The following is an 18,232-nucleotide window of genomic DNA, read 5'->3' on the forward strand; positions in this document are numbered from 1 at the left end:
TCCCCTCCCCTCCTCTCCTGCCGCCCTTGCCGACCCCGAGCGCCTCAGGCGGCCCCACCCCTAACGGCCAACGGCCGCCGCGCGCCCGGGCGGGGCAGAGCCTTAGCAAGCTCCGCCCCCTTCCCGGCGGCGCGGTCGCGGATAGGCCGTCAGGGGGCCAGAGGAGGCGCCCGCCAGATTCAAGCTGCGGCAGGCGAGAGGCGGTTGGCGGCGCGGCTGTTGTCTGCTGCTGGGATGGAGACGCTGACCTTCCCCCGCTACAGCCCCGACGACATCATCAGCTACCTCCGCAGCCACGTTCTGACGGGCGCTGAGGCCCGGAACCTGGTCAAGGGCGACGTGTTCGGCAATCCCAAGGTGCGTGAGGCGGTTCGGGGGAGGCCGCGGCCTGCGCTGGCGGGTCGGGAGTGGCAGGGGGAGCCGTTCTCGGGGCCCCGCCGCGCTCAGGCAGCTTCCTGCTCGTCGTGGAGGAAGGTCTTTGCGTGCCGTAGCACCAGCGGTTTTCTTGCGCGTCGGTTGGTTTCTTGAGTGATCGCTCCCCCGGTTGCACGGTCTTTGGCGTACAGCAACCTTTTAAGTGAGGTGATTAGTTTTTCCGATGTGGCAGACTAGCCTCGTGGGAGTTAGAGGGCTAAACCTAGAGCTTCTCCTCTCTTCAACTCGAGAGAAGCTTGCTCAAGGCTCACCAGGAAGGGGGTGGGTTCATAAATGGACAAACGTGAAACTACACGGTCTGTCTTTCTCAGTTCTGTGGGAACTAGTTTAAAATAGCCACTGTGTTTGGTATAGTGTCATAGTTTCAACAGCTTAGTTGAACTAATGCTTTTAAAGCAATCCTGGAAAAAGCAACCCCTCCCTGCTCCACTCCCTTTTTTCTTGTATCGGTCTGACCATTAATGTTAGTGCAGACTTGCAGTGTCCTCAACAAAAGAGAAGTGGCTTTAAAGTTGAATTGATGCCTCAGTGTGATTCCTTGTGCTGCTATGTAAGTGCTTGTGCCTGCTGAAGGAGGAGGTTGGCCCTGCTTGTTTAGGGAACGATGGGATGATTGTTTTTAAGAAGGAAGATTGGTTTGAACTGATCGTGGATTAGTGCTGTAAATAAATAACTGGTTGGCTTGTAGGTGTTTTTTCCCCTTCATTTTAATAACGTGATGAAGGGCACTCATTGCTATGGGATTATAATTTCTGTGACTTTTTTATTTTTTGGTGTCACTTGGTTTGAGAACTGTTCAGTGAGCAGCAATGTAATGAAAAACAATGTATAGCTATGGCAGTTAGGATTGTAGTTGTCTGAGCTCATTGCTGTCTCTTGTAATTGTATTATGAGATAGTAATACTTGAACTGCAAACTATTGGAAAGTAAAACTTGTTAGTCTTGGTGGCTCAGTGAAATCAGTCCCCATGTGTTAAAGGTACAACTACTTTTATGGCCTAGTCTGGGAGCCCTGAATAATCAATCATATGGACTGCTGATTCATGTCCTTTCTTCTTGCAGCTTGAAGTTTTACACATGATTTACATGAGAATCCTGCAGAAGGTATATGGAATCCGCCTGGAGCATTTCTACATGGTACGTCTGTAGTGGCAGGTATAATGAAATGTGAAAGGAAAAAACCATTGCACTTAACAAATGTTGAAGTATCTCCCTCTTATCTTCTCACTAGCAAATGGCAAGTAGCTTACTGTTTTGTATGTTGTAATTGCATGAATTGGAGCTTAGAAATTCTGCCTCTATTGCAGAAAACTTGCGTGTGAGATGCTGTATACCCATTGGCATTTGCGTTTGTATTCAGGGAGGCAACTAGTCTGTTCACTTAAGCAGGAATGAGAGTGCGGTACTGCAGTGCAGTCGTTGGCATGGGTCATTTACCAGAGGTAAATGAACTTGGGAACATCATCTGTGGGCTGTTACTGAGGCCTTGCTGATTGTGTCTGAGAAGTTGCTTTGATCATTGTTCCTGGTCTGGAAGTTGGCTTCAGCTCAAGATACTTGTGGAAATAGTGGTTTTGTGGGTGTGCTGCCTTTGGGTTTCGTTTCTTTTCTTTTTTTTTTTTTTTAATGGAGAAGAGACTCCCTTCTCCACTACAGGAACTAGTGGGCATGAAGAGGAGCTTGCTTACCACTGTAGGCTGTAAGGAAAGGCTCTGTGGAGAGCCCTTTCCTTCTGTGGGTAAGCTGTGAATTCTTTTCTTTGAGATGCTGCAGGTGCCAGAAATGTCTATAAAGTCCAGGAGGGATTGGACAAGCTTCTGAAGGGGACACCATCTCTGGCCTTGAAATTACATACTGTCTTCTTGGGCATCTGCCTTTGGCCATGGCTGGAGGAGGGTCTCTGCTTAGATGTTAGACTGGTCTAGAAGGAAAGTAAATGTTGCTTTTAATGTTTGATCATCCCCACTTCTCCATTAACTGAGAGGAAAGTAAGGAGAAGTGCAGCTGGAGGTTAACTGATACCTTGCTGATTTACAGTTAGTTTATCTTCTCTGTTGGACAAGAACTGATTTGTGAAAGTGAGACCAAATAGTATTGTGTCATGCCAGTTTTTGGGTAAACTAAAAGGGATGATCATATGTGCACAAGATAACTGAGTTCTTCACAGGCAATGACATCAGCTGGGTTACTGTATTATGAGGTTTAAAATATCAGAAAAAGGTGACAGTGTACCACTACCTTCTCCTGACTTTTTCATAAAACAGTTGAGTGTGTGAATTTCAGGGTATTTAAAAGAAAGAGCTTCTTGTTGTTAGGTGTGTAATGCAGAGACTGTCTTTCTGCGCTAGTTTTGAAGAAACTAAAATTTAGAGTTTAGATTGAATTCCAGAGTTTGTAATGTTGCTGCTCTAGTTATTATTGTCTTTTTCTATTTTGACCAGTCAAAACTGACGCTTAAAATAGCCTGCTGATTAACTTGATGGCATTCTTCAGCCTCTAACGTGTTCCCTGTAGATGGGGAGATCATCCTCTGTGTTTTAACCTATTTGATTTATCTTATGTTGTGGAAACAAACCTGTGTATTTTTGTTTAAGTATTCTCTACTTATGCACCGACTCTCTTTCTCTTTAGATGCCAGTCAACGTTGACATAATGTATCCACAGATATTTGAAGGTTTTCTACCTGTTTGTAACTTGTATATTCACATGTAAGTAGAAGATACTGCATCTGTTCAGTTGCTATTCCCTGTAAAGGTCCCATTTACTAGAAGTAGTGGGGCTTTATGTCTTTTTGCTGATGGTGGTTCCACTGCTTGTTGGCTCTGAGCAAAGTGAAATTTGCAGATGAACAGGGGCTGCAATGTTTAATAGAGTAAGATTCTCAGGGGGCAGCTATCTTGTCAAAATGAATGTGTTAACTAAATAATCCATCCTCACCAAGATGGAGCAAAAATCTATACTTTGAATGGCTAGAGGGTCATCATTACACCTAGAAGAAGGACCTTAAGTACCTGTTGTGTAAATTTGCTGTCTGAATTCTATGTAGATATCTTTGTCAGAATGAGGTGAGTATTACTTTAAGCTTCATTTCAGTTGTACAGGGAGAACTGACTAACAGTTAAGTGTAAGAGTTCCCTAATTAAGCAGAAAAGTTGTTCTACAGGCGAGTATTTTGTCTATAGAAATGTTGTATTCTTGCAGCATCTCACAAAACTTTTAATGCTGATCTGTGTGTGGAGTCCTACTGTGTTATTCTCCTGAGACTTACTGTTGTTATGTGCTTGCTGTACATATGCTCTAGGATGAGAGCACAAGATCTGTTTTTTTGGTAAATGGATATAGCACAAAAACTGAGTAATGGTCACTGCAGATAAGGTTGTATTTTGTTTTCCTTGCAGGGAGCGCTTACTTCCAGTGTGCCGGATTAATGATTTTCAAATTGCTGATGTTTTAAACCCAAGTAAGCAAGTGCATTGTAATCCTTGTGTTTCCTGGGGTGGTGGGTGTCACTTGATATCCAGGTGCTTTTTTTTCATTTGGCATAGCCAGATGGGCATCTAGTACAGAGAACTGTTCCTGGCTTCCACCTACTCTTCTGACCCTTGCTGTGGCCCTTAGACAAGCTGGTTCTAATGAGCAGTTCTCCTCCTTATTCCTTACATAGGCTAACCCAGTTAAATAACTCAAGGGAGTTTTGAATGCTATGAGTCTGTTGAACTACTGGTCTGGAGAGTGGACAGTGACATACTTAGAATAGTGTAAGAATTGATGGTAATTAAAATTATCCTGGCAACTCTGGAATGCTATAGGATTTCTTACGCTGATGCCTATGTAGGAAGCAATTGAATTTTTGCTTTGCCCTTTTCAAAACCCAGCTGTGGTGATTCTGGTACAACACAAACAACTTAGAAAAGGCTGTTCTGAATAACTCTTTCACTTCTGGCTCTGTCTTGTCGAAGACATTCAAGGCCTTTGTAATCATCTTTCACAAAGTTTGCTTGGAATGGAGTCAAAAAGTCCCCGCAGTTCAAACTGCTATCTTCAGTTAGCCTGATAGTTACAGTGAGGTTCTGTCTCCAGAGCTGTAATTGAAGATTGATACTCTTTCTCCCTGATTTCTATTTTAATGGGAGGCTGTATTTTAATAGTCTTTGTCCTAGGCGCCACTTTCTTTTGCAAAATTGCATAGAATTGCTAAGACATTGTAAGTTCATAGCTTGGTGCTAGTTTTTGTGTAGTCTGTGACATCTTTGCAAGGTGAGCAGGGGAAGAACTAATTTGGATTCTGTTGTTTTGTAATTTCTTTCTCTTCTCTGAATTATGTTTTGCCCAACTTTTTCTAAGTAATTGCAATGCATGTGGAAACCAGAATAGCGATGGCTTGCAATTCCTATTTCAGAAACAAAGAGGACAGCTCGCTTCTTGAGTGGCATTCTCAACTTTGTAAATTTCAGAGAATTCCGACGTGAGGCCTACTTGGAGTTACAACTGAACTATGTAAGACTGGATGCCATGTTACTCCAGATACCTACTTAAGTATAATTAATGTTAGCTGAGAACTGGGCATAAAGGTTGTGGTTTAACTATGTGTTTAAATAACCCATTGGAATCTTAAATGTAGCCAAGTAATACAGGAGGGTACCAGTTTAATATTATGTAAAACTCATACTACTATATTACATGTTATAAACATACACCAGTACTGTAAATGGTTTAAGAAAAAACTTTGCAAAGCCCTTAAGGAAACATGTCGGTATAGAAAAGTGGATGAGCTTGTCAATATCATAAAGGTTTCTGTATGACCATGACCAAGTTCTTACTTAGGCTATTATTTGAAGTTTTTTTCCAGTAACCTATTTGATAGTTTAGCCTGGTAAGCGCATGTTTGACACTTCGCATCATTTTGAGGAAAGATAGGTCTAACAGTCAGTGGGCTGAAGCTAGAATTGCAGGTGGCTTCTCTTCTGAATATCTAAGTAGTTCAGAGATGGTGCATTTCATGTGAAATAATGATCAGCAGGGCTATAATAGAAGCCCAGAGAGAAACCATATTCCTTGAAAATAAAAAATATCTCTGAATATTTAATTTCCAGAAATCTGCTATGGAGAAACACCAACAACTGGAGACCGCAAATCGGGAGGCAGCAGTGAAGCTGGAGAAACTGAAGTGAGTATGAGGAGTAAGTACTGTGAGATGCACTACTTGACTTTCTCTTGTTCAGTGCATATGATCTGGACAGGCTAGATCGATGGGCCAAGGCTAATTGTGTGAGGTTCTGCAAGGCTACATGCCAGGTCCTGCACTTGAGTCACAACAACCCCATGCAACGCTACAGGCTTGGGGAAGAGTGCCTGGAAAGCTGCCTGGCAGAAAAGGACCTGGGGGTATTGGTCAACAGCTGACTGAATGAGCCAGCAGTGTGCCCAGGTGGCCAAGAAGGCCAATGGCATCCTGGCTTGTATGAGAAATAGCCAGCAGGACCAGAGAAGTGATTGTCCCTCTGTACTCGGCACTGGTGAGGCCACACCTTGAATACTGTGTTCAGTTTTGGGCCCCTCACTACAAGAGAGACATTGAGGTGCTGGAGTGTGTCCAAAGAAGGGCAAGGAAGCTGGTGAAGGGTCTAGAGCACAAGTCTGACGAGGAGCGGCTGAGGGAACTGGGGTTGTTTAGCCTGGAGAAAAGGAGGCTCAGGGGAGACCTTATTGCTCTCTACAACTACCTGAAAGGAGGTTGTAGCAAGGTGGGTGTTGGTCTCTTCTCTCAAGTAACAAGCGATAGGACAAGAGGAAATGGCCTCAAGTTGCACCAGGTGAGGTTTAGATTGGATATTAGGAAAAATTTCTTTGCTGAAAGGATTGTCAAGCATTGGAACAGGCTGCCCAGGGAAGTGGTTGAGGGACCATCCCTGGAGGTATTTAAGAGATGTGTAGATGTGGTGCTTAGGGACATGGTTTAGTGGTGGACTTGGCAGTGCTAGGTTAATGGTTGGACTTGAAAATCTTAAGGGTCTTTTCCAACCTAAATGATTCTATGATTATATATGGAGTGCCTAAACAGGAACTGAGTAGTTAAGCTGTGTGATTTGACAGAATTGTTTGATAACTAGTGTAGGAACTTTCAGTTTGAGCAGACTTGACTTCTCCTTTGGCCCTTGTCTGACTTTGTTGCTGGTTAGCCTCCCTGGGAAATAAGCCAGAAAATATAGAGATGGTGCTGCTGGGTTGCACTCAGAGTTACAGAAGTAGCTGTACTGGTGTTAGGCTAGAAGAGCTGCTGGCAGAAAATAAAAATGTGACTTTGGGAGTATATGGTTGCTTTGAGAGGATACTGTATTTTGTATGTTGGGGACTATGGTGAAACTTTTTGCTGTTATAGTTAGTTTTTAGTGATATATCTTTATCGCTTCAATAGCTGTAGGAAGCCCATCTTCAACTTAATAGATGGGTAAAGTTGTCTTCCTTAGTTATTTGATGTTTGCCCCATTCTGCGTTTCAGGTCATTTAGCCCTACTGCCTGTGTTTTTGCACCATTAAGTTTTGTTTTTGCTTGTGGATAATAGGATGAAGAGATCGCTAGTTTCCAAGATAGCTTTCAAAACAAAGAGGGTTTTTTTCTCTGATAGCTGCTCTTGGTATGTGGTACACAGGAGGTTCTCTAGCTAACTATAGGTCTACCCTAATACAAGCTGTTTCTATGGCAGGTAATATTATGCAAATTTCATAAATGAAAATCACCACAAAAATTGGTAGAAGTGTTGTTCTTTTGTCCTTTGCTTAACGTGATCTTTACATTTAGTCCTCCGTTATGCTTGTGCCACTTCTTGCCAAAATAGCTCTTTAGATTGTTTCAACTACAAAATCTTACAAGCAAAGGAAAGTAAGATGTATTAATTTGAGACTGTCTTGCCCTGATTACTGAAGTTACTGGTTGTAAACTTTTTGGAGAGAGTGATTGTTTTATCTACTGTACTCTGACCTGACTATAACAATGCTTAAACTGTCCAATATCTTTATATTTTGCTTAGCACTGTTCCGGTTGAACATCAAGCAGAGGTCAAGCAACTGACAGATAACATTCGAGAACTGGAGCAACTACTAAGGCAAGACTATCGTCGGAAACAAGTATGATCTTGTTATATATTTCTCTGAAATGCTGCTATGGCTTCTGATCATGGGTATTCCTTATTTCTTTTGATTTTTGTCCCCTTCCCCTACTTCTACAAAGGATAAAGGGGACTTTTCTGATTTAAAACAAAGGTCATTGCAACACAATGCCTTGTCTAACTCCTAGCACCAACTCTTCATTTCACTGTAAGGAATGTGAAACATACTTGAAATCAGACTTAGGGAATACAAAAGTGTATTTGGCTCTTTCTTCTTGAAATGCATTACTGCAATGACTTGGGAGATACCTGTGTTATTGTTCAGAAGCGTGATGTGTATGTTTCCCTTTGTTTTCCACCTGAATTTGAAGAATTGGAACTGGAGGTGAGCCATGGCAGGAAATGAAGCCTAAGAAGGGTCACCCAAGGGTGACCCTGGCAAAAAGAGTAGGGTTGATTGCCCGGGTAACTTTCCAGCAATGGCAACTTGCCTCTAAGGTCTCGTAGCTAACCTTTTCAGCTGCTTTGGGGGGGGGGGGAATTATGGTTAGGTTTTTTGTTATGTTAAGTCATGTCTCTACTATATTAATATTAACTTTGTGCTTGACTTCTATATTATTTGGGACCCTGTATTACCTTAGGTTGTGGTTTGTTGTTTTTTTCTTTTCCTCGAGAACAGTGCCTCTGGCGAAGAAGGTTGTGCATGTATAATGCTGCCAGGGTCAATAAGAATAGAGGTGGTCTGTCTCTTATCCCTGTTCCTAGTTACCTACTGCTGGCTGCATCCCTAGTGCTCCTGGTGGCTTTTGCGACAATGTTCTCCTTCCCTGTCTTTTAAATCATAGACTGCAATTTTGTCTGCTAGTTACAGCACTCCAAAGAAACTATAAATGGGATTTCTCTTGTAGACAGATATATGATAGAAGGGTAAAGGAGGTAGCAGTTGTAGAGGTGCTTATTTAAAGTTTGTTGCTTGTTTTTAGACAGCTTTGCAAGAAGTGATTTCGCAAAAGAAGTCAGATATTGCAGAGAGTACCCGAAAACTGGTAAGTACACCTCTGTAGGTGTAGGCTGTAGCTTGCATCCTGAATCAACTAATAGATCATCTCTCTAGGATCAAATTATTCTTGGAGCCAGGTAATGTTCAGGTGGTGATTTTTTTTTTTTTTTTTTAAAAACCTGATTTGGCTTCATTCCCACCCCTGCCCCCTGAAGTTTCACTGCAGTAGCTTGTTTTGTTGTTAACTTTAAATACACATCTCTGCAATGTAAGCTGTCTGTGTTCAGGAAGCTGATATGTTAAAGGGTGAGAAATCTGGACTTCTTAGAAGCTATGGGCTTACCTTAGGTGCATAGAATGGCTAATGAGGCAGCCACTGACCTGGTAGGGAGAAAACAGGAAGTTTTTGAGAAGTTGCACAGGAAGCTTGTTGCTCTTCTACCAGGTTGATACAGCTGGCTCTGAAACCCTGCAGTGACTACCTTGGTTGCCCTAGGCGAGGGATTTTGAAGGAGAGAGCTGCTAGTAATATGTGTTAGCTGGCAGGCCTTTTGTCAAGTATTAGTTAAATGCTGTTCTTGTGACTTAGTATTGTACCCCTGTACAAATGTTCAGGGAGCAAAATGGACTGTTAACGGCTTTGATCGGGAATGTTAATGCTGTTTAGAGGAATTAATTTTTAAAACAAACTTCCTAATGAGGAATGACTTACAACAGAAAAAAGAACCTGTCTAGTCATAAGATCCTGGCAAACCATGCCTCACAATTCCTCTTTGTTCACCTAATTGCTAATATTGAGAGTGTGTTTCTGTTGTTAACTAGAATGAGCTTAAAGTGACAATGGCTACTCTGAAAGAAGAACAAGAGCAGCTGAAATCAAAAATTGTGGAGAGTCCAGAGGAACTGAAAAATTACAAAGAACTGATGAAAGAGACTGTTAAGAAACTCAAGAAATCCAAGGTGAGGTTTTCCTCTGTCCACACAAGGAGGTATTCTATTAGAAAAAGCATGTTCTACTGAACTGTCCTCATCTAGAACTGCTTCTTGCATGACATATACTTCTAGTAAAAAATCAACAGAACAGTGGTTAGTCTGAAATGAAATCACAACTTCAGAGAAAACTGAAGGGTGGTTTTGGGGGTGTGTTTTTTATTTTGTTTGTGGTGGTGGGGTTTTTTGTGGGTGTTCTTGTGGGGTTTTTTTTATGGTTTTTTTTTTTTTTTTTTTTTAAAAGTGGGATTGCAGTCACTGCTGCTTTGTCCTCAATGAATAACTGTTTATTTGTGAAACTAGGTGTAGAACTCTTGAATCTATACTATACCTGTCTGGCTGTTTGCTCTCAAGAGATAACTATTTTGGCAGCTCACAAATGTCCTTGGAATTAGAACACGTGCTTCATAGTGTCTCTGTTATCATTCACTGTTTCTGGAATTGATGGCTGTCTCCTCAGTATTCAGCGTACTAGTGTTACCTTCCTAGCTTTTTGTTTGCAGGTTTTTTTTATAGTAATGTCCAGTCTTTAAATGTTTGTAGCTCATGATTGCTCAACATCAGTGAAGCTTGCATAACTTTGTCTTCCTAGGTATTTTTGTTCCAAAGGTGTAAGCTTTATTACTGTAATTCCAGACATCTGTTTTTATGATGCTTTATGTAACTCCTGGTTTACCAGTGTAGAATTTCTTCACTGTACAGCTTTTTTCTGTCCTGAAAGCTCTTGTAACAAACTAGTTAGTTCAGTGTAAAACACTTCCATGTCACTCTTCCTGTCCTTTCCAAATAAATGCTTTTTTTACAAACTGAAGATCTAATTTCAGTAACTACTAAATATCAATTCCAGTGTATGTTAAACAGCAAGGGAATGGGTACAAAAGTTGGTATGTGTTAATACTAGACAAAATAACTGCTGAACTCCAAAGCTGTTTTATTAATAGTCTTTTCTCTTTAAAGCAAGAAGTTATTGAGAAATATGAAGGTTATAGAGACCTAGTTGAGGTTCTGCCGTCATGCCAACTGGAGGTGCAGTTATATCAAAAGAAGATGGAAAGACAGGGAGCAAATGTGGAGAGGCTGGCCAGTGTATTATCAGAGGTTTGTATTATTCAAATTATGTCTGGTTAGGGAGAACTTAACGTCTAAGCAAGATAGGTGATCATCAGTAAATGTCTGTATTTTGAAAGTTCCCGTATCTCCTCTTCCCCAAAAAGAAAGAGTTTAGATAACTTCAAAATCTCATTCTTAAAAACATCAGTAAAACATAGCTGCTGCTCTGCTGCATGCCACTAGCTAACACACTATTGACCACTTTTAATAGTCAAAGCCTTTGTTGCCATAGAAACCTGACCTAAAATAGTTTGAACTGTCTTGGGGTTGTTGGTAGGAAATGATGGAAGAAGAAAAGTGAGATCCAGTTTCTTCTGCCTAGAGAGCAGAAACTAAGAGCAAAAAATTACTACTTCAAGAAAAGTCATGTCTTAAGTGCCTTTAACTTTACTAATATTACTAAGCCAGCCTTTCCTTGAGGAAAATGTTTGTCACAATACCGTACCTTACTATTTGCTACTCAGTTTTGGGAAAATGCAATTGTTAGGGGCATTTGAAAAATGATATGTAGTCTTTTGGGGTATTTGTACAGCATATGTTCAAATTACCCTTGGCTAAGAGCTATAGCAGAACTCAGTAACTTCTGAAAACCATTCTAAGTGATGGGATCTTGTTCATTTGCATGTATTTAAAATCAGATAAAGACTAGGGAACTGTGATTTAACTGGGAGAATTAGTTAGCAGTCAGATCTTTAAAAGCAGGAAGCTAGTTCTAATCTTAGTAAACTAACAGATTATTTTCCACCCATGTAATTTATTTCAATACTACTTATGTACTCTAGGTCAGAAATCTGGAGGACCAGCTTGAAAGTGCTCAGATAGAGCTGAAAAAGGGGAAGACAGATGAAATGTCCTTAAAGAGACTGGTCACTGCAAAACATGAGAAGCTGTCTACAGCAGAAATAAGAATAAAAAAGAAGCGTGAAGATGTTGAGCAATATAAGCACACTGTATTTGAGTATGGATGAGTTGACATTTCTGCCTGATGCTACTTTGTCTTCGTTATGTGCTACCAAAGTTTGCATCTGGTACAAACATGTAGCTTAGCAGTAAGAAGAAAATGAGCAATGTGGGATAGGTTTGTATGAAGACCAGTAATGCTGCGGGCAGGGACTTGGGGTCTCAAATCAATAATTGCAATGTGATTTGACAGCAATTCTTTTATTGGAGCACTAATTTAATTTATAATGCTTATTCTTGATTCTTTTATCTTCTTAAAGAGAATGTCACATTGGGATAATTTTCCAACTTATCAGACTTCAACAAAGCCCCATTTGCCTTTCATGAATCTTTCATAATTTCCCTTGCCACTTTTGCTCATTATCAAAGATGTTCAAGACCCATGGGGAAATGGGGCTCGTATCTCAGAGGAGTATTATCCTGACATGATGCTTCTAAAACAAAAGGAAAAGTGTCATTTGATCAAAGCCTCTTAGCCCATCTTCCGTCCTACCATATGCTAAAGGCAAGTTGCAAAGCAGTGTTTACAGCACAGCAGTCACTTCTGCAGCAGCAAACTGCAGTGTTGTAAGGTCGTGGCTTCACTGTGAGATTAGAAGTGCTGAACTGTTATAGAGAAAGCTTATTATGTAACACTTTCTGTACATGGATAGGAAAGGGAATATGGAAAGTTATTGGCTTGGGTAGATTAACTATGATGGAAGAGAGCATTTTCTACATAGCTGAGAGAGTCAACTAAGATTTAGTCATGCTGAAAGGCTTGTGTGGTGTGTAGAATAGCAGCAAGATTCCCAGGTTTCTTTTGCTCTTCACTTATTATATTGTACCAGCTAAAGGACATTAATTAAAAGCTATTTTTCCTTCCAAGTAAAAAATGAAGACCATATATTCTAATGCTCCTTTATGTTAAAAGTTGCTGCCGATTTATCTGTTTTTAACATGTTAGATATTTCCATTGAGTGATAAAATTAGATACTTTGATAAGCAAGAGGGGAAGGGAGGTAACCTTGGTTTGAAAACAAGAGTGTTTCGCTGTTGAATAAGAGAATGTGTCCTGATTCTTCCCTTGAGATAGGAAGATGTAACTAGGCTCTTGCTAAGTATGAGTGACTTTAGCCATTCTTTAGAGAAAGCAGCTGCTACAGTTCAGCTGTAATTATTGTACAAATGCTCAGTATAAACTGGTAGGTGTTTTTTGCACTTGAAGTCAGAGTAGATCTCCTATTCCCACACTAACCCTTTGCTGATTACATGGCAGCTCGCAGTTGGAGCTATCTGAATGTACCTGCAAGCTGGGGAAATACTATTTGGTCTTTGTTTGGGATGCAGCGAAATGATGGACTGGAAGTTGCAGATAACATATGTAGATGTATGGGATTAGAGCTCTAACTTGGTGGGTGGGGACCTGAGGCTAAGGAAAATGTGACTTTCAATTATGCTGAAACATCAAGTGCTTTTAACCTGGTCCAGTGGCTGGCCTTTAGGCAGGGCTCTCCACTGATGCCTGTACTGCATTACTCAAAGGCAGGAAGATGCAGTCTCCAGTGGTCTGTTGGGCTGGTTCCACTGGAGTCACTTGAGTTGCATTGATTGGCAGCACCTGAAGATCTTCAACATATTCCTCTAACTCCACTTTGAATTTCACTTCTTGTACCCAAGTTGTTCTAGTTTAAGAATTGGACAAATTTCTAAGCAAGTAAATTCTATACAGCATTGCTTCTAGAAGCTGTTAATTTCATGCTCATAAAATGCAAGCTTTGTTTGTGGTGGGCTTAAGTTTAATCTGGAATTAGTTAAATGGCTCAGTACTAACTTTTTTCTCCCACCTTTAGATATTGTAACAGAGTTCAGGAGAAGAGGGGTGCTGTATATGATAAAGTGACGGCCATTCACAAGGAAATCCAACAGACAAGGTTCAAAATTCAGCAGCTGAAGGAGAATGCTGAAAAAGAAGAAATGAAAGCCAAGGTGAGGTTTTTTTTTTCCTAGAGGAATCCTCTTTGGTATTTTCAAAACTGTTTTTTAACTTAAGCTGTGTAGATAAAGGAACACTTATTGGCCCCTAAAAACAACTAGGCTGTGCAGGTGGTGGTTTGGCTGGATAGTGGGAGGGGAGAGCACTTCCTGTATGTGGTTCCACTGGGTTGCTAGGGCTTATGCTTGTCTCTGCAGGCTGTAGATGGCCCACAGGAGAAGTGGGCTTTGCAGAGAAGACTGTGGAATGGTGTGATTGCCCAGTATTTTGGGAGGTGAAATTAAACTTGTCTTCCCACCTGTACCTGTAGCAGATACTGTGCTAGTTCCATGGTGTCCATTTTTGTATCATGGTGCTTCCAGCTCTAAGCAGTCAGATTTTTTCTTTTTTTGTTTGGCCCTTGGGACCTAACCTGTGAGGCTTTACATTCGTGTTGTAGTGATTGGCAGTACTGTAATCCTCTCAATAGTCTTCCTCAAATAGAGGACCATGCGCCATGTCACAAACTCTTTCTTCCTAGAGTTTCAGGAAGATGACTGTCCAGCTCAGCTTTGGAAAGAGGCAGAAATCCTGATGGGTTGGGAGTAGGGGATCACAGCCTATCTGTAGGGTTGCATCCTATCTGTTCATTACTGAAGTACTGTCTGTGCTGGGAGGATAATGGTAGCAGTCACAGTGGCAGAGACCTTGGTGACACAGGATAACACAGAATGGGGCAGTAGTAGCATGAATACTGGGCTAGTGCTGGTTGTTTGACCATCTTAGTATTGTGACCACTAGAGTTACAGCAGAATCAAATATTGAGATTTTGCTTGTGGTTGCTCTTACTCTTCTGATGTAACTTTTCCTGTATTCTGTGAATGCTGCTTCTTAAGTCTGGGATGAGGTACCTTTGAAATCACTTGAGACCATCAGACCACTCTCACTTAAATCCATATAAAGCATAAATGTTAACTTTGCTGATGGATTTCCCCCCACCCCTTATCTCCTCTTTCTAGGAAATATACCTAAATCTGAAGACTGGGTTGGAGAAGCATCATGACTCTCTTGTTAACACAGCAAAGAGTTATGCAGCCTCAAGAGAAGAGAAGATTGCTGAACTGAAGAAGGGGCTGCTTAGAGTTCAGACTCCTGGAAGTAGTTCTTAGACCTGTCTTAACTTGTATTCTACTTTCATTACATTTATCCTCGTATCTGAACTCAAGAGCTTGTGCTTTGTATGGGATGGATAATTATTCCAGGCAAAAGCCAGCTTTCTCAAAAACCATGTCAGAACACATCTAGCTTTCTAGACAGATCCTGATGTCATGAGCTTGCTAATGTGGATAAGAAGACACTTGGTTTAGCCTGTTTGTATTGTTTCAGTCAGTATCTGATTTTAGTGGTAATAATGCAAGTCTTGCTAACACAAAATTGCTTGACATTTAGACAGAATCCTGCTTTTTTTGTAGAAACTGTTCTGCAAACTTTGATCTGGGAAGACCTGGTGCTTAGGTCTGGCCTGAATGGACGCACTGTTCAAGATAAGTCAGTAATAGGTGATATTGCACTACCATTATTCAATTAAGATTAAATCCTGATGGAGCAGAAGCATCCATGTAAATGCCAACTTACTCTCATCACAAATATTGGTGACTGTAAACACTCAAGAGTGTCATTTTAGTTAACAGTACAGTACCTCTACATGCTTGAACTCATTGTTTCTGCTCTGTGGGGTATTCAACCCTCATCTGTGTTTATTAGAAAGTCTGTGTTTGGGTGCTTAGTCCTATTAAAAAAATTACATAGATGAGTATTTTGTACCGTAACTTGTGATGGCACTCAGTTTGCCACAGTGTTTTTAATTATTTCCAGAAATAAAATGTTGATTTTTAAAATAGTTCATATAAGGATATTTAACCCTATTTCTCTTATGTCTTTTCCCTCCCCGCTCTCCCAACTGACTTGGCATATCATTCCAATTTAAAAATTTGGTTTGTACATCTGTAGGAATGTGTACTACCAGAAGTTTTTTATAATGAATGGAGGAGGATTCAAGCTTGTATAAATTAATCTTTCTAGTTTTGTTTAATTCTTCAACTTATTAGCTAGGGGTGCTAGCAAGTCACTTAGGAACAGCAGGTGATCATTGCTTCTAGAGCTCTTACTGAGGCATCAGACCCTTCTATAGTCTTGCTTTGAAGTTTTTTTCTTACATTGTAGCATGTGAGACATTTCACTGAAAGTCTGTGTTAATCTGCAAATCTTAACCTAGTACAAAGCTTCTCATACAGTTTTCCCATTTCCACCAAATATAGTCTGTGTGATAGGGGGGTGTGTTTAACAACTTCATGCTTTGAAGTGAGTGTACTCTTCATCCCAACAGTCTTGCAATGTTGTGCAGCAGCATCTGGTCTAGAGACTAGCGAAAGTCTAACTGCTAAGGCAGTTGATTTTTTTTTTCCAAGAGCTAAAGATGTTAAATACATGCAAGGCGCAGAAAAATTCTTTCTGGATTTCATGTGCTAGGCCACTAATGGTGTTTTGGATATTGTGCTTTGAAAGTGAGTTTTTAATACAGAACACAAAAGGAGGGATTCATTTAAAGCATTATGTTCTTCATGTGCAGATGTGTTCCACTCCCTTTGCCATAACATGGGTTCTAGTGTGACACATACTATCTACAGAAACATGTTGCTTTTAATTGGCAGTACTTGCTAATGAACTTGATGTCTGTGCACAACTGTGATAATTTTTAGGTTTTTTCAGACTTACAATACTATGAAGACAGATGGCAAGATGGTAGAGTTTTCCCTGAGCATTCTTGAGAGATCCCTGCTTCTCATGTCAGTCTAGCCTGTATCCCAGTTTGACAAGATAGTGGAAGCCAAGTATTCCTACTTTTAATTTCTCTGAGAATTTTGGTGTGTGGCTGCTTTTTTGGTGATGCTATAAAGGTTCAAAGTAAACTTATGTGACTTGGTAGTCTATAAGCATAGCAGTAGTATCTACTTTCTTAAAAGACTGGTTGGAGGTTGTGCTCCACAGCCTGGATGTTACAGCAGCTCTTGGGAAAGAGATTCCCAAAAGCTTCAAATAGATCCTGCAAGGGATTACTTCAGCCAGCAGATGATTTTGAAGAGAATAAGCTTACTGTCCTTCAGGAAACTGCATATAAAGATCAAAATTCTTAGGCTAGAGAGATCATGCTTTTGTAGCCCAGTGATTAGGAATTTGCAGGACAAAGAAAATGCTAGATTCTTGTTCCTGCTCTTGGGTTTGCAACACCAGCTGTTGGGTAAAATAAAAGGCCACAATTCATGAAGAAAATAAACTTCTGATTTCCAGGGACAGGTTTATGTATTTCCAATAGGCTCTTTTGCCTTCAGAGTGGCCTGTCTATTTGTTGGTACCCAAAATACCTATTAAAAAAAATAACCAAAACTATATTTTATCTAGAGATAATTGATTCCTAGTTATGAGTCTACTGCTGCTTTTCAAGAACTGCTACTCATCTTGAACCATATGTCAAGGCAGTGGGGGAAATTTTAGTGTAATCTGAATAGCAGTGAAGGGAGGATGGCTCTGCTAAGGCGGTACAGCTCAATTTCCCTTAAGAGGGTAGTGTTCAAAACTTTTTTGTGTTAGTACTTCTGTCTAAATGCCTAGAGCCCTCTGCCAAGGCCTACATCAAAGAAAACTGCAGAACTCCTTTATTTTGAGACACTGGTGTGAAATAAGCAAATTATACGTGGACATCTATCACGAAGCTGATAGAGAATAGCCAGGCTAGACTTAGTGGAATGACACCTTCACAGCCTTCCCTGTCGTCTACCTGTGAGAATAACTGAATGTCAGTAGCTGTTACACAGCTTGGCATAATACTGTTTAAATGTGGGTTTGTTTTTTTTTTGCATGTACTTCAGTATTTTATATACTACATAAAGCTTGTAGCAAATTTGCATTGTACTGCTTGGGCTGCAAGGCTTTCTGGTCTCACTTGTTTCAAATGCATTTGGTTGTTGACAATATTCTGTAAGCAACGAAGAAGCTGGTCCTTGAAAACAGCAGCCTTGTTACAGACTTCTGAAAAGGTTAGGCTCAGCTTTGTATGCCATTCCCTTAGACAGACATAAGTGATCCTCCCAGTATTAGTATTTCACTCGTATTGAACGTATGTGAATCTCAGATTCCTTGTTAGCTTTTGTTAGTTTCCCAACAATATTTACTTATGTGGTAAATGAGAGCTTTTTTAGGACTAGGGGAAAAGCATTCCAAGATGGTGTTGAGGAGGGCTCTGATCTAATGTGTGTGTTCAGTTTAGCTTTGGTATTGCCTTGGAGAATTCTAGTCTTATCTCCTTTGTGCTGCCCCTTCAGCTTGCTAGTGCAACTGTTGGTTGGTTGTACTGTGGGGTCTTTTTGCTCTTCAAGGCTGAGCGCCATACCCTGATCTGGTTTCTAGCCTAGCTGTGTGTTATATTGCCTGTCGTATCTGGGTCCAATGATATTTTTGAGGAGTGTTTAAAAAAAAAAAAAAAACACCCACCCACAAAAAGCCTACTTTATAACAGTGGTGTTCATGACTACATCTTATACCCAACACATGGATTATTTCAGGGTAAAATCTTTAGCAGTACAGAAATACAGACTGCATGCGTGAGTATATTAGGCTTAA

The 18,232-nt window shown here is 40.7% G+C and overlaps 1 protein-coding gene across 1 annotated transcript; it reads left to right on the forward strand.

The window, feature by feature from the left end:
- The first annotated feature begins 153 nt into the window (after positions 1–153).
- Positions 154–17,980, forward strand: NUF2 (NUF2 component of NDC80 kinetochore complex). The gene is made up of 13 exons (XM_075508000.1): positions 154–357; positions 1,498–1,572; positions 3,067–3,143; positions 3,834–3,895; positions 4,835–4,932; positions 5,529–5,602; positions 7,464–7,560; positions 8,525–8,587; positions 9,364–9,501; positions 10,489–10,629; positions 11,424–11,599; positions 13,434–13,569; positions 14,575–17,980. The coding sequence occupies exons 1-13, from the start codon at positions 235–237 to the stop codon at positions 14,722–14,724; spliced, it is 1,410 nt and encodes a 469-aa protein (XP_075364115.1). The 5' UTR covers positions 154–234; the 3' UTR covers positions 14,725–17,980.
- The last annotated feature ends 252 nt before the right edge of the window (positions 17,981–18,232 follow it).

Source organism: Mycteria americana, chromosome 7, assembly GCF_035582795.1.
Source record: "Mycteria americana isolate JAX WOST 10 ecotype Jacksonville Zoo and Gardens chromosome 7, USCA_MyAme_1.0, whole genome shotgun sequence".
Lineage (NCBI taxonomy): Eukaryota > Metazoa > Chordata > Aves > Ciconiiformes > Ciconiidae > Mycteria > Mycteria americana.